The 18,195-nt window shown below is 45.2% G+C and overlaps 2 protein-coding genes across 4 annotated transcripts; one reads left to right on the top strand and one right to left on the bottom strand.

Moving 5' to 3' along the window:
• Positions 1 to 1,106: 1,106 nt before the first annotated feature.
• On the top strand, positions 1,107 to 3,704 carry gtf2a2 (general transcription factor IIA, 2). The gene is made up of 4 exons (XM_040011324.1): positions 1,107 to 1,292; positions 2,384 to 2,488; positions 2,582 to 2,739; positions 3,308 to 3,704. Coding segments are annotated over exons 1-4 (336 nt in total). The 5' UTR covers positions 1,107 to 1,220; the 3' UTR covers positions 3,309 to 3,704.
• A 125-nt stretch (positions 3,705 to 3,829) lies between these two features.
• Positions 3,830 to 12,749, bottom strand: znf395a (zinc finger protein 395a). 3 transcript variants are annotated; one of them, XM_040011321.1, is made up of 10 exons: positions 12,615 to 12,749; positions 9,299 to 9,459; positions 9,052 to 9,149; positions 8,851 to 8,960; positions 8,553 to 8,746; positions 8,349 to 8,449; positions 7,760 to 8,033; positions 7,591 to 7,680; positions 5,453 to 5,523; positions 3,830 to 5,192 (listed from the first exon to the last, which is right to left on the bottom strand). In XM_040011321.1, the coding sequence occupies exons 2-10, from the start codon at positions 9,455 to 9,457 to the stop codon at positions 5,081 to 5,083; spliced, it is 1,209 nt and encodes a 402-aa protein (XP_039867255.1). In that variant the 5' UTR covers positions 9,458 to 9,459; positions 12,615 to 12,749; the 3' UTR covers positions 3,830 to 5,080. The 3 variants fall into 3 exon arrangements, with proteins under 3 accessions (XP_039867255.1, XP_039867256.1, XP_039867257.1); XM_040011322.1 differs by having other exon boundaries at positions 8,553 to 8,743; XM_040011323.1 differs by having other exon boundaries at positions 9,052 to 9,137.
• Positions 12,750 to 18,195: the final 5,446 nt, after the last annotated feature.

The raw sequence follows: 18,195 nt of genomic DNA, 5'->3' as shown, positions 1-18,195 counted from the left end.
TATCTGCCATTCTGCAATTCATCTCCTGTAAACAATAACGTGGCCACAGCGTGACGTGAAAAAGGCACATACCTTTGACGTTGTGTGAAGAACTCTGTATTCCTCGTCCACACATAAATGCAAAAAGGAGTTTAAAAAAACCTCCGTTCTCGGTGATTCCAAACGCTGTTTACGTGGACGAAACAGCTGCGTGTTCAAAAATACCCGTGTAGGTGCGGACGCAGCGTGAAAGAGTTAGAAGTTTATTTTATTACTGCCTGTGATTTATTGCAGATTACTTGTATTTGCTTAATTGTTTACTAAATGTTTGAGGTGTGAAATAAACCGCAATGGAGCAAAATATGGGCGTGTGTGGTTGGAGGATGTGTTTGTGCGTGCGTGCGCGCGCGCCCGGGGGGGGCAACATTTTTCTTGTAAAACAAAGGGGGGGCCAGCAAAAACAGTTTGGGAACCGCTGTCATAAATGAAGGAGCTGCAGAGGAAGGTTGGTGTTTCTACAGTTTGAAGCTTTGCTGCCATCTAGTGCTTCCTGTTACAATCACAGCTGTGATATCTCATCAGCTTCACTTTAAACACAAGACGAGCAAAAAACTGAAAAATAACTAGAAACTCTACAAAACTGGTACAAACAAAGTAGAAATCGAACGTGGATGAAATCATTTTTAAAAAAGAAGAAAACTCGAAGGAAAAAGACTTTTTCTGCATCAAGTAAGCAATACACACTAGGAAGAGGCCACCTCCAAAATAAAACTCCAAAATAAAAAGTCCTGAGCAAACATGAGTATTGACAAAAACACAACATCATCACATCCACTCGTCAAAAGTCCTGAAAATACTGTAACATAATAACATGAAATTATTTTTTAAAAAGGTGAATAAAGTAACACAATCTCTTAAAATATTAAATAGTCAATAGTTTATTGATCATAAACTAAAAGTAAATTTGTTGACATATTCAAAATACCTTTTTGAACTAAATTAATAAAATGAATTTAAAATATTAAATTAAAATATCAACGACTAACAACTCGATATTTTAAAAGCATAAATTATTTTACATAGTCAGAATGACAATTATTTCGAAAAATCTTAGCGGAAGTGTGTTGTTAGCTTGTTGTCGTCCAGGCTGTTGTTGTGGAGGGAAGCAGTTAGCTCCGTTTGCTCGTCCTGTGTTTGGAGGATAGTTCGCTGCTGGTTTTCGCTCTTTCGGAGTTTCCATAATGGCGTATCAGCTGTACAGGAACACGACGCTGGGAAACAGCCTGCAGGAGAGTCTGGACGAGCTTATACAGGTAACACTGCCCGCGGACACGGTGCCAGTGCTGCCAGTTGGTGGCATTCAGCTCCCCGCTAGCCTGTTAGCCGGATGAGCTAACAGTAGCCTGCTAGCTGTACCATGTTTTAGACTCCAGAAAACAAGCAAAAAATCAAGTTTTTACCAGAGAGGGGTTACAATTTTGCAGGTGTGAGCTGTAGGGGATGAATAAAAGCGAGGAGGTCAAAGTTCACAGACGTACAAGTTACTGTTCTGTAACAGTGATGAAGGTTCTGTTTACCTGGTTCAAGGGTGAGAAAGTCTTTTAATTAAACGAGTTGACGCTTCTTTTTCACGTCTGAACCTCACATCATGCTCTGACACTCGCCCTCTCAGGTGTGCCGCACTGTGGGAGAGTATAGTTTGTTCTTCAGGTGGTGAGAAATACGAGGAAATATCTGACTCTTTAACTACACGTAGACCAATCAGTGCTCCCTCCAGAGGCAGAGGAAAGTCCTGTGTGCTCAAAGACCAAACCACTTTAGTGCAAAGTGGCAGATGACCTGAGTACAGCACATCTGTTTAAATCACTTCAGAAAAAAATTGTCTTGAAAATGTAAATTGTGCTTCTGATTTTTCTGTAAAGTCTTGTTTCAAAAAAGTCTTAAACCTTTTAGAACTAACAAAGCGTTAAGACTTTAGTTCAAAAACAATTCGTGTTGGCAAAGATGCCAACACAAGTTTGAATGGCTGCACTTCACTGTTGTACCGAGTTCTACCAGACGGTGGCAGCACACCCACCGGTCTGCTGAGCTATAATTTTAGGAACTGGGTGTAAAATTAGGAGAGTAACTACACAAACAAAAGTAATTCTCTGGTTTTGTTCTGTGTGCCATCAGCTGTCACAACATTCCTGTTTGTGAGTGTTGTCTTGTTGTTGCCCTCGAGTTCATCTCATTTCATTTGCACCTGTGCAGGTGAAATAGATTCAGTGGTTTCTTCTTCGAATGTTCACCTGACTTTGTGTTTTACTACAATGATCGCGTGTTCCCACCATTTATTTGAGCTGTTTATTATTTAAAAATCTTAAATTTAAACTAATAAATGTGTGTGTGTGTGTGTGTTCAGACTCAGCAGATAACTCCTCAGCTCGCTCTTCAGGTCCTCCTCCAGTTCGATAAAGCCATCAACACAGCGCTCGCCAACCGAGTCCGCAACAGGGTCAATTTCAGGGTGAGTCCATCTGTATTTTCTCAAGCTCCGCCTCCTAAAAAAAAAAAAAAAAAATCATCCAACCCCGCCTCTGTCTCTGTCTCCACCTCTCAGGGATCTCTGAACACATACAGGTTCTGCGACAACGTGTGGACGTTCGTTCTGAACGACGTTGAGTTCAGAGAGGTCACCGAGCTCGTGAAGGTCGACAAGGTCAAGATTGTCGCCTGTGATGGAAAGAGCGAGTCGACCCACAACAAAACTGATAAATGGCAAGTACAACACACACACACACACACGTGCGCATGTCCATCAGAATCGGCCCTCCTTGTTTACTTTATTTGAGTGCAGCTCTTAAAAATCAATTGTACCAAAATCATTTTTGTTCATTAAAACATTTTCTTCTGCCGACACGACGCAGCAGCAGGGACGAGCTCCTCGTGCTCTGCGGCAGACGTTCTGCTGTGTTTCTGTGCTTCAGCTTTACTCGCTCTATTCCTTTTTTTAATGCTTGGACTCTGAGAGGAGCTTTGCATGATTGTTCAGAATAATCCTTTATCTCAGCGTGCGTGTTTTAACGTTCGCAAACACTTTGCTGTCTCTTCATTTACACACGTGCAGAAGTGCAGCTACTTCCTACCTTGACCTTTCACAATAAAATCCACAGATAAATATGCTGTTTAATAAGTAAAAAAGGCTTTAAGATCTGATTTGTGAAAGCAGATGCTGATACCACAGCATAAAGATGCAGTCAACATAAAGTTGCTCCAGCAGATTCTCACATTTTCTTCTTCTGTGCCGGTGTTATTCGTCGTTAATGTCGTCTTTTCTTCTCTTTAGATTTGGGCGGCCGGCTCTCTGGGAGTTCCTCTGTGGGACAAAGTCCCGGATGGACCTGGACTGTACATATAATTTATTACAGCGGTCACCTGTGTGGGTGTGTGCGGCAGTTTGCTTTGTTTTTTATTGTTTACGGAAGTTTTTGTTCAGTTTGTTGTGATTACTGAGTCATGAATAAAAACTTTATTTAAAACACAAAGAACCTCTGAGCATTCGAGCTCTTCTGTTCCATCAGGTATCATGACGGACAAAGGTTTTAAAAAAAGAGGTGGGGTGGGGGTTGATATTCTGAGCTTTAAATTCAAAAGAAAAACAAATCCCCCCCCTCAAATTTGTGAGAAAAAGCTCAAATTTACAAGAAGAAATTTCAGATTTGCGAGAATTAAAAACCTTAAACCAAGAGACAAAAACTGAGATTCATAAAAAGCTTCGGATCTGTGAAAATAAGATTGTGAGAAACACAAAATTAAATGAGTCTTAAACAGCGATTTGTTCAGATTATAAAAGGACCGAAGACGTTTCCAGAGTTTTTTCTGCTTTATTTACTACAACATCAGGACTGACATCATGTAGAAAAGAAATCACGGTAAAAACGACACGATTTTGCTCCTCAGCTTCCTGGTTTGCTTCATAAACAAGCAGAATATCAACACATCTTTGTCTCATATTCGCTGCGGTGAGACTGATTATTGACGTCATATTTGGACCCATAATACATCATCTGTATGTACATCTCAGAAAAGAGCAGATATAAAATATAGATATTATAACTCTGTGTAAACGGATCAATACTGCACAGAGACGGAAATGGCTTCAGCTTCCAAACATTACAAAAAAAAGACTTAATCCAGACGAGATGTTGAGAAACGGGACGTTAGCGGCCGCGTTTCAGCAGAACCTGCTCGAGAAAAGTCTCGTTTTAAGTGTTTTCAGCCTCTCAGAAACTCGCCGACGTCGCAGCGATCAGAAGCTGCTGACGGTCAGTTCTGCTCTTTATACAACATATCAAAAAGAAACAAAAAAATAGGTGCCAGGTGTTAGCTCCAAGAGGAACTCTTTCATTATAGTTCTATTTGTATATATGCACGCAAATGTTACGTACTCTGTCACCAGTTTATTAGGAGCAGCAAGTTTAAAAAATGGAACCAGCACTGAATTTTCTGCTTAAATTTTTGTTAAAAAAGAAAAAACTGTAGAAACTGCCTGTAAATATTCTCTTCACCCTCTCACAGCGAGACGCTGAACTTGAGATTTCAAACTAAAATCCGACTTCCAGGATCTCACATGTGCTGCTTTTCTTTTAAATTTGGATTTTTAGCACCAAACCAGACTTGGACAGTCTGTAAATCTGACTCATTAAAAACGTAACCTTCAACCTTTGCTTCACTTCAGGCGTCCGTTTCTGTTATTTGGTCGACATCGCTGAGCAGGATACGTGTGAAGCAGCTCCGACGTGTTGAAACCTCCATGATGGCAGATTTGCTGCTGTGTTCCTAATAAACTGACCTCCGAGTGTAGTTACTTCAGATCAGTAGAGTCAAAGTGTTTACAGAGAGATAAGAGCAGCTGCTGTGAGCGGCAGAAACCGTGAAATGCTCCTTTAGTCGCAGAGCGCTCAGCTGGACGTGTAAAGCTGCTTCAGAGCTGCCAAATGTTCATCGCACAGGTTTGGGACCGTTTCTGGTTCCAGATGTAAAAACATTAAAAAAAACATCCACCAGTAAAGTCCAGCCTCTGTTCTTCCTCCCAGTCTTCCCGCCTCTTCCCATCGCCTCAGTCGAGGAAGCGCTGGCAGGCTTTCTTCCAGCGGCAGGCTGTGCACCACTGGTCTCTGTGCTCGATGCCGTAAACCTTACGACACTTTTTGGCCTCGCCGCGAATCCTCCTGAAAAAACACGGAGACAAAAGGGTCAGCGAATGACTTCAAGATTAAAGCTTCACGCACATGAAAGGAAGCTGTAAGCTCGAGCCAACATAGGACAGCAGCTGGCCAAGCAGACGCCACTGTGTCATCGAGTTTTCCTCCCGTGGCTCCGTTATCAGGGACGTGTGCACTGAGCTCAGCGATCAGCTGAATGGGAGGATCTCATAGACTACAGCCATCTCATATATACAGTCTTTGTTCAACAAAAGAGAAGCACTGACCTGGAGGGGGCGCTCTGATGCTGCAGCCACTGCTCTCCCACGCTGACCGAACGCACCCGGAATGACAGACTCTGAAGAAGAGAGAGGAAGAGGAGGTCAGATTGGAGCTTTTCATTGTTTCTCTGTTGCTTTCTGAAGCACGAACAAAAAAACTGAAGCAGGGCGCCGTGACCTGTTCTCGGGGACGGAGCCTCGATTAAAGTGTTCATATTCCACGTTGGAAAGTCAAAGAGAAGCACGATAATTCAAAAAACAAACATAAAATGACCAAAGCAGAGACAAAGAATCGAAGACATGAGATAAAATCGCCACAGAAGGATGAAAAAGACAAGACGCCTCCACACGTTCATGTTATTGTGTGTCTGGCTCGTCGTCAGGAGGCGTTTTGTTTTTATTTTCAGGCCCAGCTGCCTGTTTTCAGTCGTGCAGTCGTGCATGAAGCAGCTGTTTACGGCCGTCACCGCTGAGCAGTGTCCTCTGCTGGCCTGCAGGTGGCAGCGCTGCTCTGCAGCGCACAGCTCATGGGGAATTAATCACAAATGATGTGAGGGGATTTTCCTGCCTGAATGAAACCATGAGGGAGGAGTACGCACCCTCCTTTCTCCAGAATGAAACCAGTTTGAACAGGCTGCGGTGGCAGGAAGCAAACAATCGGCTGCTGTGCACACTCACCGAGAAAACACCGAATTGGAGAAGTGAGGGCAGAGAGCCAGCTGTGGGGGGGGATGCACCGTAATTAGCTTTAAAAACTTGGATAGAACCTAAAATTCTCAGGGAAAGTCCTCCGTGCTGCTTCCTCTGCAGATCGGGGACAGAAAAGTCTGTTTTTAATGAAGACAGAGCCTCACTGTGCACACACACACACACACACACACACACACACACACACACACACACACACTGTTAGGACACAACCTTCACTCTTCTTTAAAGATAACTTTGGGTTAATTGTGGACTTTCCGCCGTAAAGACCCGGCCGAGGGCAGCAGCTTCGTCAGAGCTCTGTCACGCCGAGTTTTTGTGCCCAAAGCACAAGTGAGCCAAAATTTCACCTTACACCTCTGACACCCTGCTGCGGGACGCTTTTAGTTTTTATGTCGGTTCCACCTCAGACCGAGAGACGTTCGGTGTCCGGGTGCCGCCATGCTAGCAGCAGCAAACTTTTCCTGCTTTAATCGAAGCTTTTTTCTCTGATGGATCCTGAAATACCTACGAACGCTCCAGCAGGGAAGCAACAACTTCTGTGGTGCAGTAATGATGAGTCTGACTCATTCTGTCGGATTAAAGGGATGAAACAGAAGTTTGCTTCACGATCATTTTTCTGAATTTCCTTCCACTACAAATAGAGGGGGGGGGGGGGGGGGGGACAGGTGAGCTGGTCTCATCGTGGACCCAACCAATTACACTGTGGGTCTCACTGAAGGATACATCTGGTGCCAGACGTCATGGTAACCGGATACTGTTTTTTTTAGCCCATTCGACGCAGCTGTAGTGTCTAACCGTCCACGCTGCTCCTCGGTAGCTTCGAGGACACAAAGTGTGAGTTCAGCACACCTTCACAATAAAACCTGATTATTAAAAAACTGAAGTCTGAATTTTGGGGAAACTTTCTGATCGAACTGTTTTTTGTTTTTCGACCTTTAAGCTCACACCTCCCCCAGCAGCAGCTGCATCCTGCTTCAACTACAGCGACACAGACACCTACTGCAGAGCCGTGTGATTAAAAACAGCCAAAGTTCTTCTATTATTAACTCAGCTTATCAACAACTGCTCTGACTTTACATCCAGGTATCCGCGTCGTGTTGGGGGCGATATCAGCTGAGCCTGCAGACGGGCAGCACCCACGCCTGCTGAGCTCCGCTGTTTATCCTCTGTGGGCGTGCTGAGCCCGCAGCAGAGACTATTTAGATACTTCTGTGTTTATGTTTTCACAGATAACAAAGGTTCAGATCCCTGATCGCAAGTTAGCGTGCTCCTCGCGGCATCATGAGCCCGGATAAATGTACCCGTGATGGCGTAAAAACGTGGAAACCACATCAAATCAAACATGGAGATCCCAGATGTGCGGGAGCGACCCGTTAATAACGAGTTCTCTCAGGTTCCTATAAATACAGATCTTAGTTGCTCTGAAGATTTACCTGTTTGTGGCAGGTGGTGGGCGGGGCTGTCCAACGGCAGGATGGTGTGGCTGCTGCCGCTGACACCACGTGTTGACTCGGAGGAGGAGCCTAAAAACAAAAAATACGAGTTAGCTATAACAATAAAAGTAATCATTAATATTTTACAGCCGAAAAAACATCAACACACCTGGTAGGAGTGCTCTGATTGGACCTGCCAGAAGCTGCCAGAAGACAAGGGGGCGGAGCAACTCAGGGCGGCACAGAAGGGAGAGGAGGGAGACGGTGGAGACGGTGTTGGTGGGCTGGAAGGCGAGGACGGGGAGGAAGCCGGTGAGGCGGGGGAGGAGCCGCTGTGTCCAGAATGGGGAGGAGACCGTTGCTGCGGATGCTCCCATTGGTTGATCTCGGTGTAGTAAAAATCCTCCTCACTGCGGGAACAGCGCTCATGTTCGCCACCACGGCTGTAAGAGGTCAGAGGTCAGAGGTTATTATTAAACAAATTCCTTCCTTACTGTCAGAAAAACTTTCTGAAGAACAATTTTATATAAATACAGTTTTTAAAAATATATGGAAGCCCATTGATGTCAGAAGTTTCATTAAAATACTAAAATTTCAGGATTTAAAAAATAAATGTAAACATGAACACATTGCATATCTGTGTGGGAGCAGCTGCGGTCAGACTTGATATAAAAACGTAAAGATATAAATCTGAAGTTTTCAAATGTTTCTGGCAGTAACGAACTTCCATATTTAGGCTGCCGTCAGGTGAGGCTTACCACAGGTGTGTCGTCCTGATATGGCGTTTAATTCCCACCACAGACGTCAGCACTTTACCGCAGCTCGGCCACAGACACCTGTACGCCACCTTCACCGAGTTCTGCAGGAGGAAACGCATCATCACCACCGGCAGCTTTCGTGGTCTTCGACACTTCGACAATCAATAAATCGTTTTTCCGTGACTGCTGTAAACCGCCACTTACCCTGCGTTTCCGTGGTGCTGGCTCATCAAACAGCACCTGGTCCAGCTCCATGTCAACACCCTCATCAGGAGGCGTGGCCGGGCTGGCGTCGGACTCTTTGATTGGCGGGGAAGGAGCCGGGCTTCGGTGAGCGTGGCCGACGCTCCAGTAGCCGCTGTCGGAGAGCTCGCCGCCGCCACATTCCATCGAAGCTGCTGAAACAGCAAAAACAACAAAAACCATCAGAGGGAGAAACACCTCCAGCCTCGCTTCGTGGAGGAAAAACGTGTTGCTTGTTTGTTTGTTTGATGTTGTGTACCTGTGAGGTCAGGCTGGGCGGGGCTGTGCAGCAGCGGGCTGCAGGACAAACTGCTGAGAACCATCGCTGCCATCAGCTCGTTCATGTCCACCTCATGAGGACTCCTCTGACTGCGGGACGACAGGAAGCGGCGTTTAAACACGTTTACAGGTAAACACAGAGTAAACGATAAATAAACACCAGAGGCGGGACGCGTCTGACCTTTTTGGGACATCGATGCTGGAGGACACGGATCTGCTGCAGGATGAAGGCGAGCTGTCGACTGAAGATTCACCTGCTCCTCCACACTGGAAATACATCTGAGATCAGACAGACACGGCTCACTGTGATTGGCTCAGAAAGCTGCCAGTCAACACAAACCTCCACGAACAGAAATACTCTTAATTTGGACAGACGCTGCGTTTTCCCCACATTATTGCTCAGCTCAACATCCAGGACCAGCACTCACCTTTAATCCAAGATGGCCGTCTGCTCTGCTTGTCGCTTGCTGTCCCGCTGCCGCCATCGTCACCACAGTCTCACCAGTCTCCAGGTTGATCCCCGGACAGGTAGAGGTCACAAGTGCCCCAAGAGGAGAACGCTTCCCCAGACGAGCCTTTGGTATCATGTCTGCAAGAAACAAAGGAGTCTCTGTAAGCACAGCCGGGAAGCTGCAGGTGAAGGAAACCACCATGTGGCTGGAAGAAAAACACCTGCAGGACTGCGGCTGGAGGTACTGGTTCTGTCCAGGAGAGGAACCGCTGCAGAACCAGGACCTCCACCAGCAGCATGTCAGCAGGACATCACTGTCTGCTTCGGTCACAGATATTAGCAGAGGAGAAATTTATAAACGGTGTTTAATGATTCAGATAAGAAAACCTGAAGGGACCGTGCATGCCCCGCCCACGCCGTGTTGGATTAGGACCAACGCCACACCTCCGCCTTTGTGTAAACACTGCATCTGTGCACAAACTCACGGCTAAGATTTATCTGCTGACCCTCTGAGAGGCCCATCCCACAGGTTGGGCACCAGTGGACGACCTATCTAACTGTCAGTCGACAAAAGAAGCTCCGCCTGCAGATATCCACTCCGAGTACACAAACACGTTGTGTACTTTTATCGTTGTTTTTTTTTAGTTTACTGGAGGATCTGAATCGTTCTGCTGGGAAAACATTGGCTGTGGATTAAAATCTGAGTGAGTCACAGGCTGCAGAGTCATTTACAGTCAGGCTGTGTGTGTGTGTGTGTGTGTGTGTGTGTGTGTGTGTGTGTGTGTGTGTGTGTCATTACCAGCTCACTATCACTGTCACTAACAGGGTAGAGGATTAACATGAAGAGAGCAAATGGGTGTAACTGTCAATCAGCCTCTTTTTATCAGTTTACATCTGTTAACATGTGTGACCAAAAGTATGTGGACATGTTCCTCTGTGTATTTCTTTCCTCGGGTGGGGTGGGGTGGAGGTGGGGGGTGATTGTCATCTTGAATGAGCAGAGAAAAACAGCTGGTAGAAAGCTGGAAGGCCATGGCTGATGATCATTACAAGCTGCAGCATAAACAATTTCTCCATTTCCCGTCATTCAGAGCGAGCAGTCAGGGAAGCGCTGTCAGGGGTGGCGTCCACATACTTTAGCTTCACTTCAGGCTTTCAGATGTTGGAGTTTAAGGCAATCCTGAACTCTTCCCTGCACACTTTTCTGATGCTGACTTCTTTAAATGGTGTCCTATTTGGTGATGTCAGTGACCAAAGCACCAGAGTGTCCCTTAAAGTTCAAACACACACACACACACACACACACACACTCTTCTACACAGTATTATAGTATTAAAGGCGCTTTTTGTAAAAACTCTCCAATGAAAACTTTCCCCTAGAACGCTGCAGCTCTTTGCAACAATGTTTCAGTGCAGCGGTCAAACACGGAGATCAAGCGTGGTGGAAATACGAATCACGCACACATATTGCGCTAACACGCGGTTAAATATTGTTGGCGTGTTCTTGTCTTACACACCTTGTGGCTCACAGTGGTATTACACGAGAGCGCAGTCCGCCCGTGTTTTAGCTTCAGGCGACCTCTCTGCAGCACAAACACACGTTTCACTGACTTTAGAAGGTTTGAAAGTGGTTTCGGCTGCACGGCTGTTTCACATGAAGTACCTTTAATGACTTGGGACAGGACGTCAGCTGTTTCCAAACAATGTCTCCAGCAGAGGTCAGGAGCGTCACTAACACCCAGCTGGAGGTTATCTACATGTGCAATCACAATAAAGGGCTATTCTATTTTATTGTGTGGATGCCCTCAAATTATTCTTCTTTAAAAAAAATTCTGCTCTTTCTGCTAATGCGGGCTATGACTTTTGGTGCTCATAACTTCTATACTTTTTGAGATATTGAATTTTTTTTTGCAATATTTTTTGCCCATTTCTGCCATATTATCAGTGGCCTCACTGATTTTCCTTGCCGGGTTGACCTGTGTTTTAGCTCAGTGAGATGAGCATCCGTTCTCAGACTGGGAGGCCGGGGTTCAAATCCCGCTTATGGCAAAATTTCTTTCAGTTAACAGTAAAACTTTTTTAACTCTTTTCAACACAAATTTCAGCTTTTTCACCCATTTTCAGCAGAATTTTCAGTTTTTTCTGCTGTTTTCAGAAAAAAAACTCTTTTCAGCAGAATTCTGCTTATTCACCTCTTTTCTGCAAAAATTTCAGCCTTTTCACCTCTTATCAGCACAATTCTCAGCAGCTTCTGCTCATTTCAGCAAAATTGTCAGTCTCTCCACGTGTTCTTTGTCAGAATGAGTTTGGCTCAGTGAGAGAAGTGGCTGCCTTGAAACCAGGAGGGCCAGGTTCGAATCCTGCTCAGGGCAACATTTTTTTCACCACATTTCAGCAAAAAATTTCTGCTTCTTCACCTGTTTTCTGCAAAATTTTCAGTTTCTTCACTGCCATACAACTTTTTGCAATTTTTTAACTTTTTCAGCTTTTTTCAGCAGACATCTTACGTGTTAAGGCATCCACACAGCATTTTCGCAGGAAATGCAATTTTTTCTAGTTCTAGTTTAAATCAGTAAATTTTTATCGGTCTCAGAAACACGCCACTCATGAATGTGGTATTTCGATTTCTGTCCTGCGTCTCCATAGAGTTACTGATCATATTAGAAGTTGTCTGCCTATATTCACCGAGTTTTACCGTGAGGACGCTGAACTGCAGCCAGTTTCTGTAAAATGGAATTAACAGGAAGTGCAAACAACTCCTAAAATCAGCCTCACGGAGCCCAGTTTGGGAATCACTCCTGTAGGATCCTTGCTTTTCAACATAAAGCACTTCAGACTGTTAGTGCGCACACACCGACACACCCACGCACACATAACCAATCGGATTCCTTCGTCCCTCCACAATAAGAGCCCCGCATGAACAGGAAAATAGCAACTCTGCAGCTGATCATTAACTCCTGAAACACAAAGTGAGGCTCCTCAAACTCCTCACGCTGTGTTTGATCGGAAGGACGACGCAGAGGAGGAGGACACAAAAATATGAACCTTTTCACAAAAAACTAAAAAATCCTTCATTAAAAAAATGATTATCAAACAGAAGAAGTGAGAAAAAGAGAAGCAGTCAGCCCGACGCTGTAACTCCCAGCAGCCCCATCCTCACAGCATTACACACAGTCTACACACAACAAACAAACAAACAAATAAATAAATAAAAACACACGCGCACTGCGCATGCTTCAGCAGTAAAACTCTGAGAGCAGTAAAAGTGCTTTAAAGCGAGCAGCTGTCACCTACCTGCAGCCTGAGAAAAGCACCAAAAACAAGACTCGGAGGATTCCTGAGTGTGTGTCTGCTGCCGTTCAATGAGAGCTCAGAGTGTGTGTGAGGGAGAGTGTGTGTGGCTGCAGTTCAACACCTTCAGTGCGGGACAAGAGACCTGCAAGACCCGGACTGGATCCGGCTGGACGGGAGCTCCTGAAACCCTCAGAGCTGCACGCAGGCAAAGCAGCTGCTGTAGGAACTTTCCACCCAAACCGAAGGAGGGGCGGATGGGGGGAGGAGGGCATCACTCACCGTCTTTCAGCTGACAGGGAGGTGGTGCAGGCAGGGTGGAGGCAGGGCTGATATTCAAACCGGCACATTTTCCCCTGCAGGTCCGGGGACCCTGACCCTGCTTTCTGTAAAGGCCACAAGTGAAGACTCAAAATAACAGAGGGGCAGCTCAGCGGGTCACACAGGGGTCAGCGCAGAGCCCCCACCCACCACCTGCACAGTGAGTTTAATTAGAGAGGCCGTGGACAGGACTTGGTTCAGGTTCGGTTTCTCTGTGAAGCTGGAAAGAAACTCTCACCTTCGAGGTCATGAAGTCTTTTTATTCTATTTTATGTGGTTTCTGAGCAGAGCTCTTCTACTGGGTTATGTTCTGGATTTTATTCTATGCTACTCTGATTTTGTAACTTTTATGGAGCTTTTTTGTGTCATGTTATGTGGCAAACTTACTGATTTAGATTATCTTGGCTTGTCTGTCCTTCCACAGGCTCGACCTTTGACCTTTCTCGCTCTGTTCTCACTGACTGGCCTACATCCTGTAAAAAGGTGGAGGAAGTTCTCTCCTTCGGTCTGTCTGTTGCTGGAGCTCATGCTGGATGAATCCTGTTCATGGTTTTTCTTGGCCTTCAAACACGACCTGCCAGCATTTAGTCAGGACAAAGCAGCTGACTTGATATGCTCTTTGTTGTTTTTGGCTAAACGTCTGCTGATCACAGCTGTGATGATGCGACTGGAATAGAGGTTTTTGCTCTCTAGAGCATTTTTTCCTCCTGGTTAAGTAAAAGTGAAATACATAAACTCAGACATTGCTGTTATTGAAACGCAGTTTTCTATTGTCAGCGTGGTCATGTGATCGCTTCAGTTTGCTTACAGGGTTATTTAAAAAGTTCAGATTTGTTTTCAGAAGTGGAGCCAAACTTTGAACCTGAAACGCAGACGGAGCTTTTTACTCATATCATTTATGAAGCTGCTGTATGTTTGTGTTTGCTGCTGTAACGGGAATTTTTTGGATAAAGAATCTGTCATCCTAAATTTGAGGTGAGAAGAATACCTGCTGCCTCCACCTTTATGTTATTTGTGTTTTTTTATGCAGTCAGTCACAAACTTTACCGTCGTGACTCGCAGATGTCGGAGGATTTCTTTTTCTTTCTTTGTGCCACTAAACTGTGAATCACCAGTTTGGACTAGAGTGGCCCCTCAGGACAAAACACATACCAGAGTGAAAGCACAAGCATGAAGGGAAACAGACGTGAGATGAGACATTCCTCCAAATAAAGATGATTTTAAATCGAGGGAATAATAAGCTCAGTGTTGATGAGGCTCTGAGGTAGACGTACTCTGAGTCCTGCTGGGTGACAAACTTTGGCTTCAAAGTTGAAATTTGATCTTCAGTTTGACAATTCTTACAGTTAATACACTCACACTGTTGTTATCACAGACACAGAGGTTCAGATACTGTTTGGTCTTTCTGAACATTTTTCTATGCTCTCACTGTGTCAGGAAACAACAAGGTGCTTTACAGAAAAACCCCCAAATCATACAATCCCCTGTGGGCAGCACACGGTGACAGTGAGAGGGAAGAACCCGCTTTGCACAGGAAGAGACCTCCAACAGAGCCAGAATCGGGGAGGGGGGGAGACAGGAGGTCTCAGTGTATGTCTATTGCAGCATGACTAAGGGAGGATTCAAGGTCACCTGGTCCAGCCCTAACTATATGCTTTAGCAAAAAGGAAAGTTTGAAGCCTAATCTTGAAAGTAGAGATAGTGTCTGTCTCCTGAATCCAAACTGGAAGCTGGTTCCACAGAAGAGGGGCCTGAAAACTGAAGGCTCTGCCTCCCATTCTACTTTTAAATACTCTAGGAACAACAAGTAGGCCTGCAGAGCGAGAGCGAAGTGCTCTAATAGGGTGATATGGTACTACAAGGTCATTAAGATAAGATGGGGCCTGATTATTTAAGACCTTGTATGTGAGGAGCAGGATTTTGAATTCTGGATTTAACAGGAAGCCAATACAGGAGAAATCTGCTCTCTCTTTCTAGTCCCTGTCAGGACTCTTGCTGCAGCATTTTGGATTAGCTGAAGGCTTTTCAGGGAGTTTTTAGGACTTCCTGATAATAATGAGTTACAGTCGTCCAGCCTGGAAGTAATAAATGCATGAACGAGTGTTTCACTCTCAGACAGGTGGATTCTAATTTTAGAGATATCGATGAGATGAAAGAAATCACAGCTACATATGTTCCTGCTGAAGGATAACAATCCCCAGTGAGAGTCACGTACACCAGAGAAGCACGAGCCTCCAAAACCCGCTTTCCTTGAGTTTATGACGTCATAGAACGTCATGTGACACAGTCCGGAGGATCGAAGACTAACAAACATGAACTCTGAACTCTGGTGCTCCCCGATCCGCGCCGGGTTTTTCCATCAGCACCCGCGGTGCCGCTCGAGCCCCGTAGTAAACAAGCTCACCACGTGGGGGAGGAGCTGAGCTCTGATTGGCGGAGGTCTGGAGCGCAGGCACACACCCCACCGAGGACTGTTGTTTATTGTGAGCAGGAGCGAACCGACCGTCTGTGGCAAAGCTGCAGGACACACACACACCAGCACCGCGTACGCATCTGCTGCGCCTGCGCATTTCGCGCTAAGGCTCGATTACTGCGCAGGAACATCTGCGGAGTTTCAGCTGTGTGATCTTGCAGAGATAACAAAGAGACGGCTGTGGGCGGAGCGTGTGTGCAGGGGTACAGAGCTGCACGTAGCACACACACACGCACACACACACGCTGCGCTGCTTGCGTGAGCTACGTGCAGGCCCCGCAGAGCCGCCGTTAAAGGAACATTCCGCCTCTTTTTGTGCTCCGTGTTAATGAGTCACGCCGACAGTTTGACCCACTTTCTCTGCGCTCGCAGCTCCCACTGTGTGACAGTTCACAGCAAAAATAACAGCCAGAAAAACATCAGCAGGACACAAGATGCGGAGAGATTTTAATCAGGAATGAATTATTTTCTCAGTCTGACTCAAAACTGTTTAAAGGCCTCCTGACATTTATTATCAGCTCTATGAAGGGCGTCGTGTGACTGTTTCAGATAGTTTTCAGCAGCTGCTCAGGAATTTATGGACAGATATGCAGGAGAAGTGAAGGCGAGGTGGCCAAACATGAAGTCCTGGTGCCCACATCAGGATGTTTTCAGCATCAAACTGATAATTCCCTGAATTTCTGAAATTTTTGCTCTTTGTTTTTATCATTTTAAGATGGAAATGCTGTTCTTTTTTATTTTTATTTGTTTTAGGAAAACAGAAATCAGATTCAGCAAATCCTAGAATATAAAGAATAGTAAAGCCAAAAGGCTCTCTGTGGTGCTTTTAAACACCGTTCTCTGTAATCTTACTCCTGCTGAGTCAGCACACACACACAGACGTGATTCACTCCTCTGTGTGTGTCTGCTTTCAGACTCTGAGGCCGTTTCAGGCTTTCTGCGGGAGGTGATCTGATGAACGTACCTGTGTCACCTGCTTTTTAAGATCAGGCGTGTTTCAAAGCTGTCTGTCACACGTGTCCTGAGACGGCTTCTCTAGGAATCATCTAATCACTGTGATTTACATGCGTGCATGAATCTGTGGCAGTGTGTCAGTGCTGCATGGAGCTGTGCTGCAAAGGAGAGGAGTGCAGCTCTGTGTGTTTCTACAACGCCCAGTTATGGCGTGTTTCTGGGTGCACATATATTACTTAGACAACTACTTAGTGAACTAAGACACTGAAAACAACCTATAAAGGCCTCAAAAGGATCACATTAATACATCTGTTTCTGCTGCTTCAGCATCAGTGCGATGACTACATGACAGTAATAAGGAGACATTATCATCCAACCAATAAACAAGCAAGTGCTTCACCTTCAGCAGATCAAGTAAATAAGATGCCTACAAATGGAGGAAATTCAGTTTTACTCGGTTTAAGATCTACTTACGAGATTCAGACCTGCGCAGAAAACACCAGGAGTGCAACATGCATCCATTTTCTCCACTGCTTATCCGCCCGTGCTGCAAAGAGCTGGCTTTCAGGGCGGACAGGGCAGGAGGAGGTGTCGCTGCGGCCTATCAAAGCTCACTGTGGCTGCGAGGCACAGAGCTGAGCGTTCAACCTCGCCTCCTTCAAAAGTGCTCGTAGAAGAAGAGGAGAAAACCTGAAGAGGCCAAAGCTACAGCAACGCTTGTAATGAAAGACTTCATTACGTGACCAACACGTTTCAGCTCGAGGCTTCATCGAGGACAACAGAGTAGAAAATATCTAAAATAAGCAAACACACATAAATATGTAGTTTAAAGCCTGGAAGTGTGGGGAGCCCTGCAGAGCACCTGGGTGTATACTGTAAACCTAGTGATTTTATCAGAGCAGCTTTGCCTGATTCACAGTTGAAAATAATCCTTCTTTGTCTGACACTGGACCAGTTCATCCTCAGTGACGCATAGACTGTATATCAACGATGTACAGATGCTGTCGTGCAGAGTCAAAGGATATTTTGGCGGTCGCCATCGTAGCGTTTTGGATCAGACGCCGTGAGCTAGATTTGATAGTTGTGAAGCATGGCGGCGGTAGCGTCATGGTTTGGGTCTGTTCTGCTATGTCAGACTCTCGCAATGGAAGAAGGAATTCAGCACTGTGTGAAGCAATCTCACAGCAGGATGTGAGGGCAGCAGTCCATGACCCGGAGCTCTGGGGAAGTTGGGTGATTCAACAAGTAAGAAAAAAAAGACAGAAAGGAAATCGGTGAAGAAATTCAGCCCTGAAACCAGCCGCGGAGCGATCTGAAGATGCAGTCCAGCCAAGGCAACAGAAATACTGAAATACTTCCCTCGTCATCATTAAATAAACAGGAAGTGTCTGAGTGATTCTGGTAAAGACTTTTTCCATCCTGAGACTAGTTTGTTTATTTGACAAAGTTCAGCTGTTCATGGGTTAGTCCCGTTCCCCTGTTTTCTTTTATCTGAAATGCGTTAACCTGAACGTGGCTCGATATTCAAAGATTTATAACCAATAGTTATCATCATCATTATCAGCACATGTGGCCTCCTCTTTATCCTGAGGAGCCACATTTCTGTGTATGCCTGGGGCATAGAATAGAATAGCCTTTATTGTCATCGTACAGAGTACAACGAAATTGGAGTGCCACTCCCTTGGTGCAAGTTTCAATAATAAATATAAATGTAAAATATAAAAAGTACAAAAAAACAATCGTAAATACTCAAACAATAGTATGTACAATATATACAGGATAGCAGCATTAATATAATGACAGTATGAATAGCAGCATAATATAATGACAGTGACT

The sequence above is a fragment of the Simochromis diagramma genome, unplaced genomic scaffold, assembly GCF_900408965.1.
Source record: "Simochromis diagramma unplaced genomic scaffold, fSimDia1.1 OVJJ01000603.1, whole genome shotgun sequence".
In the NCBI taxonomy this organism is placed as follows: domain Eukaryota; kingdom Metazoa; phylum Chordata; class Actinopteri; order Cichliformes; family Cichlidae; genus Simochromis; species Simochromis diagramma.
This window is presented reverse-complemented; position numbering and strand designations above follow the sequence as displayed.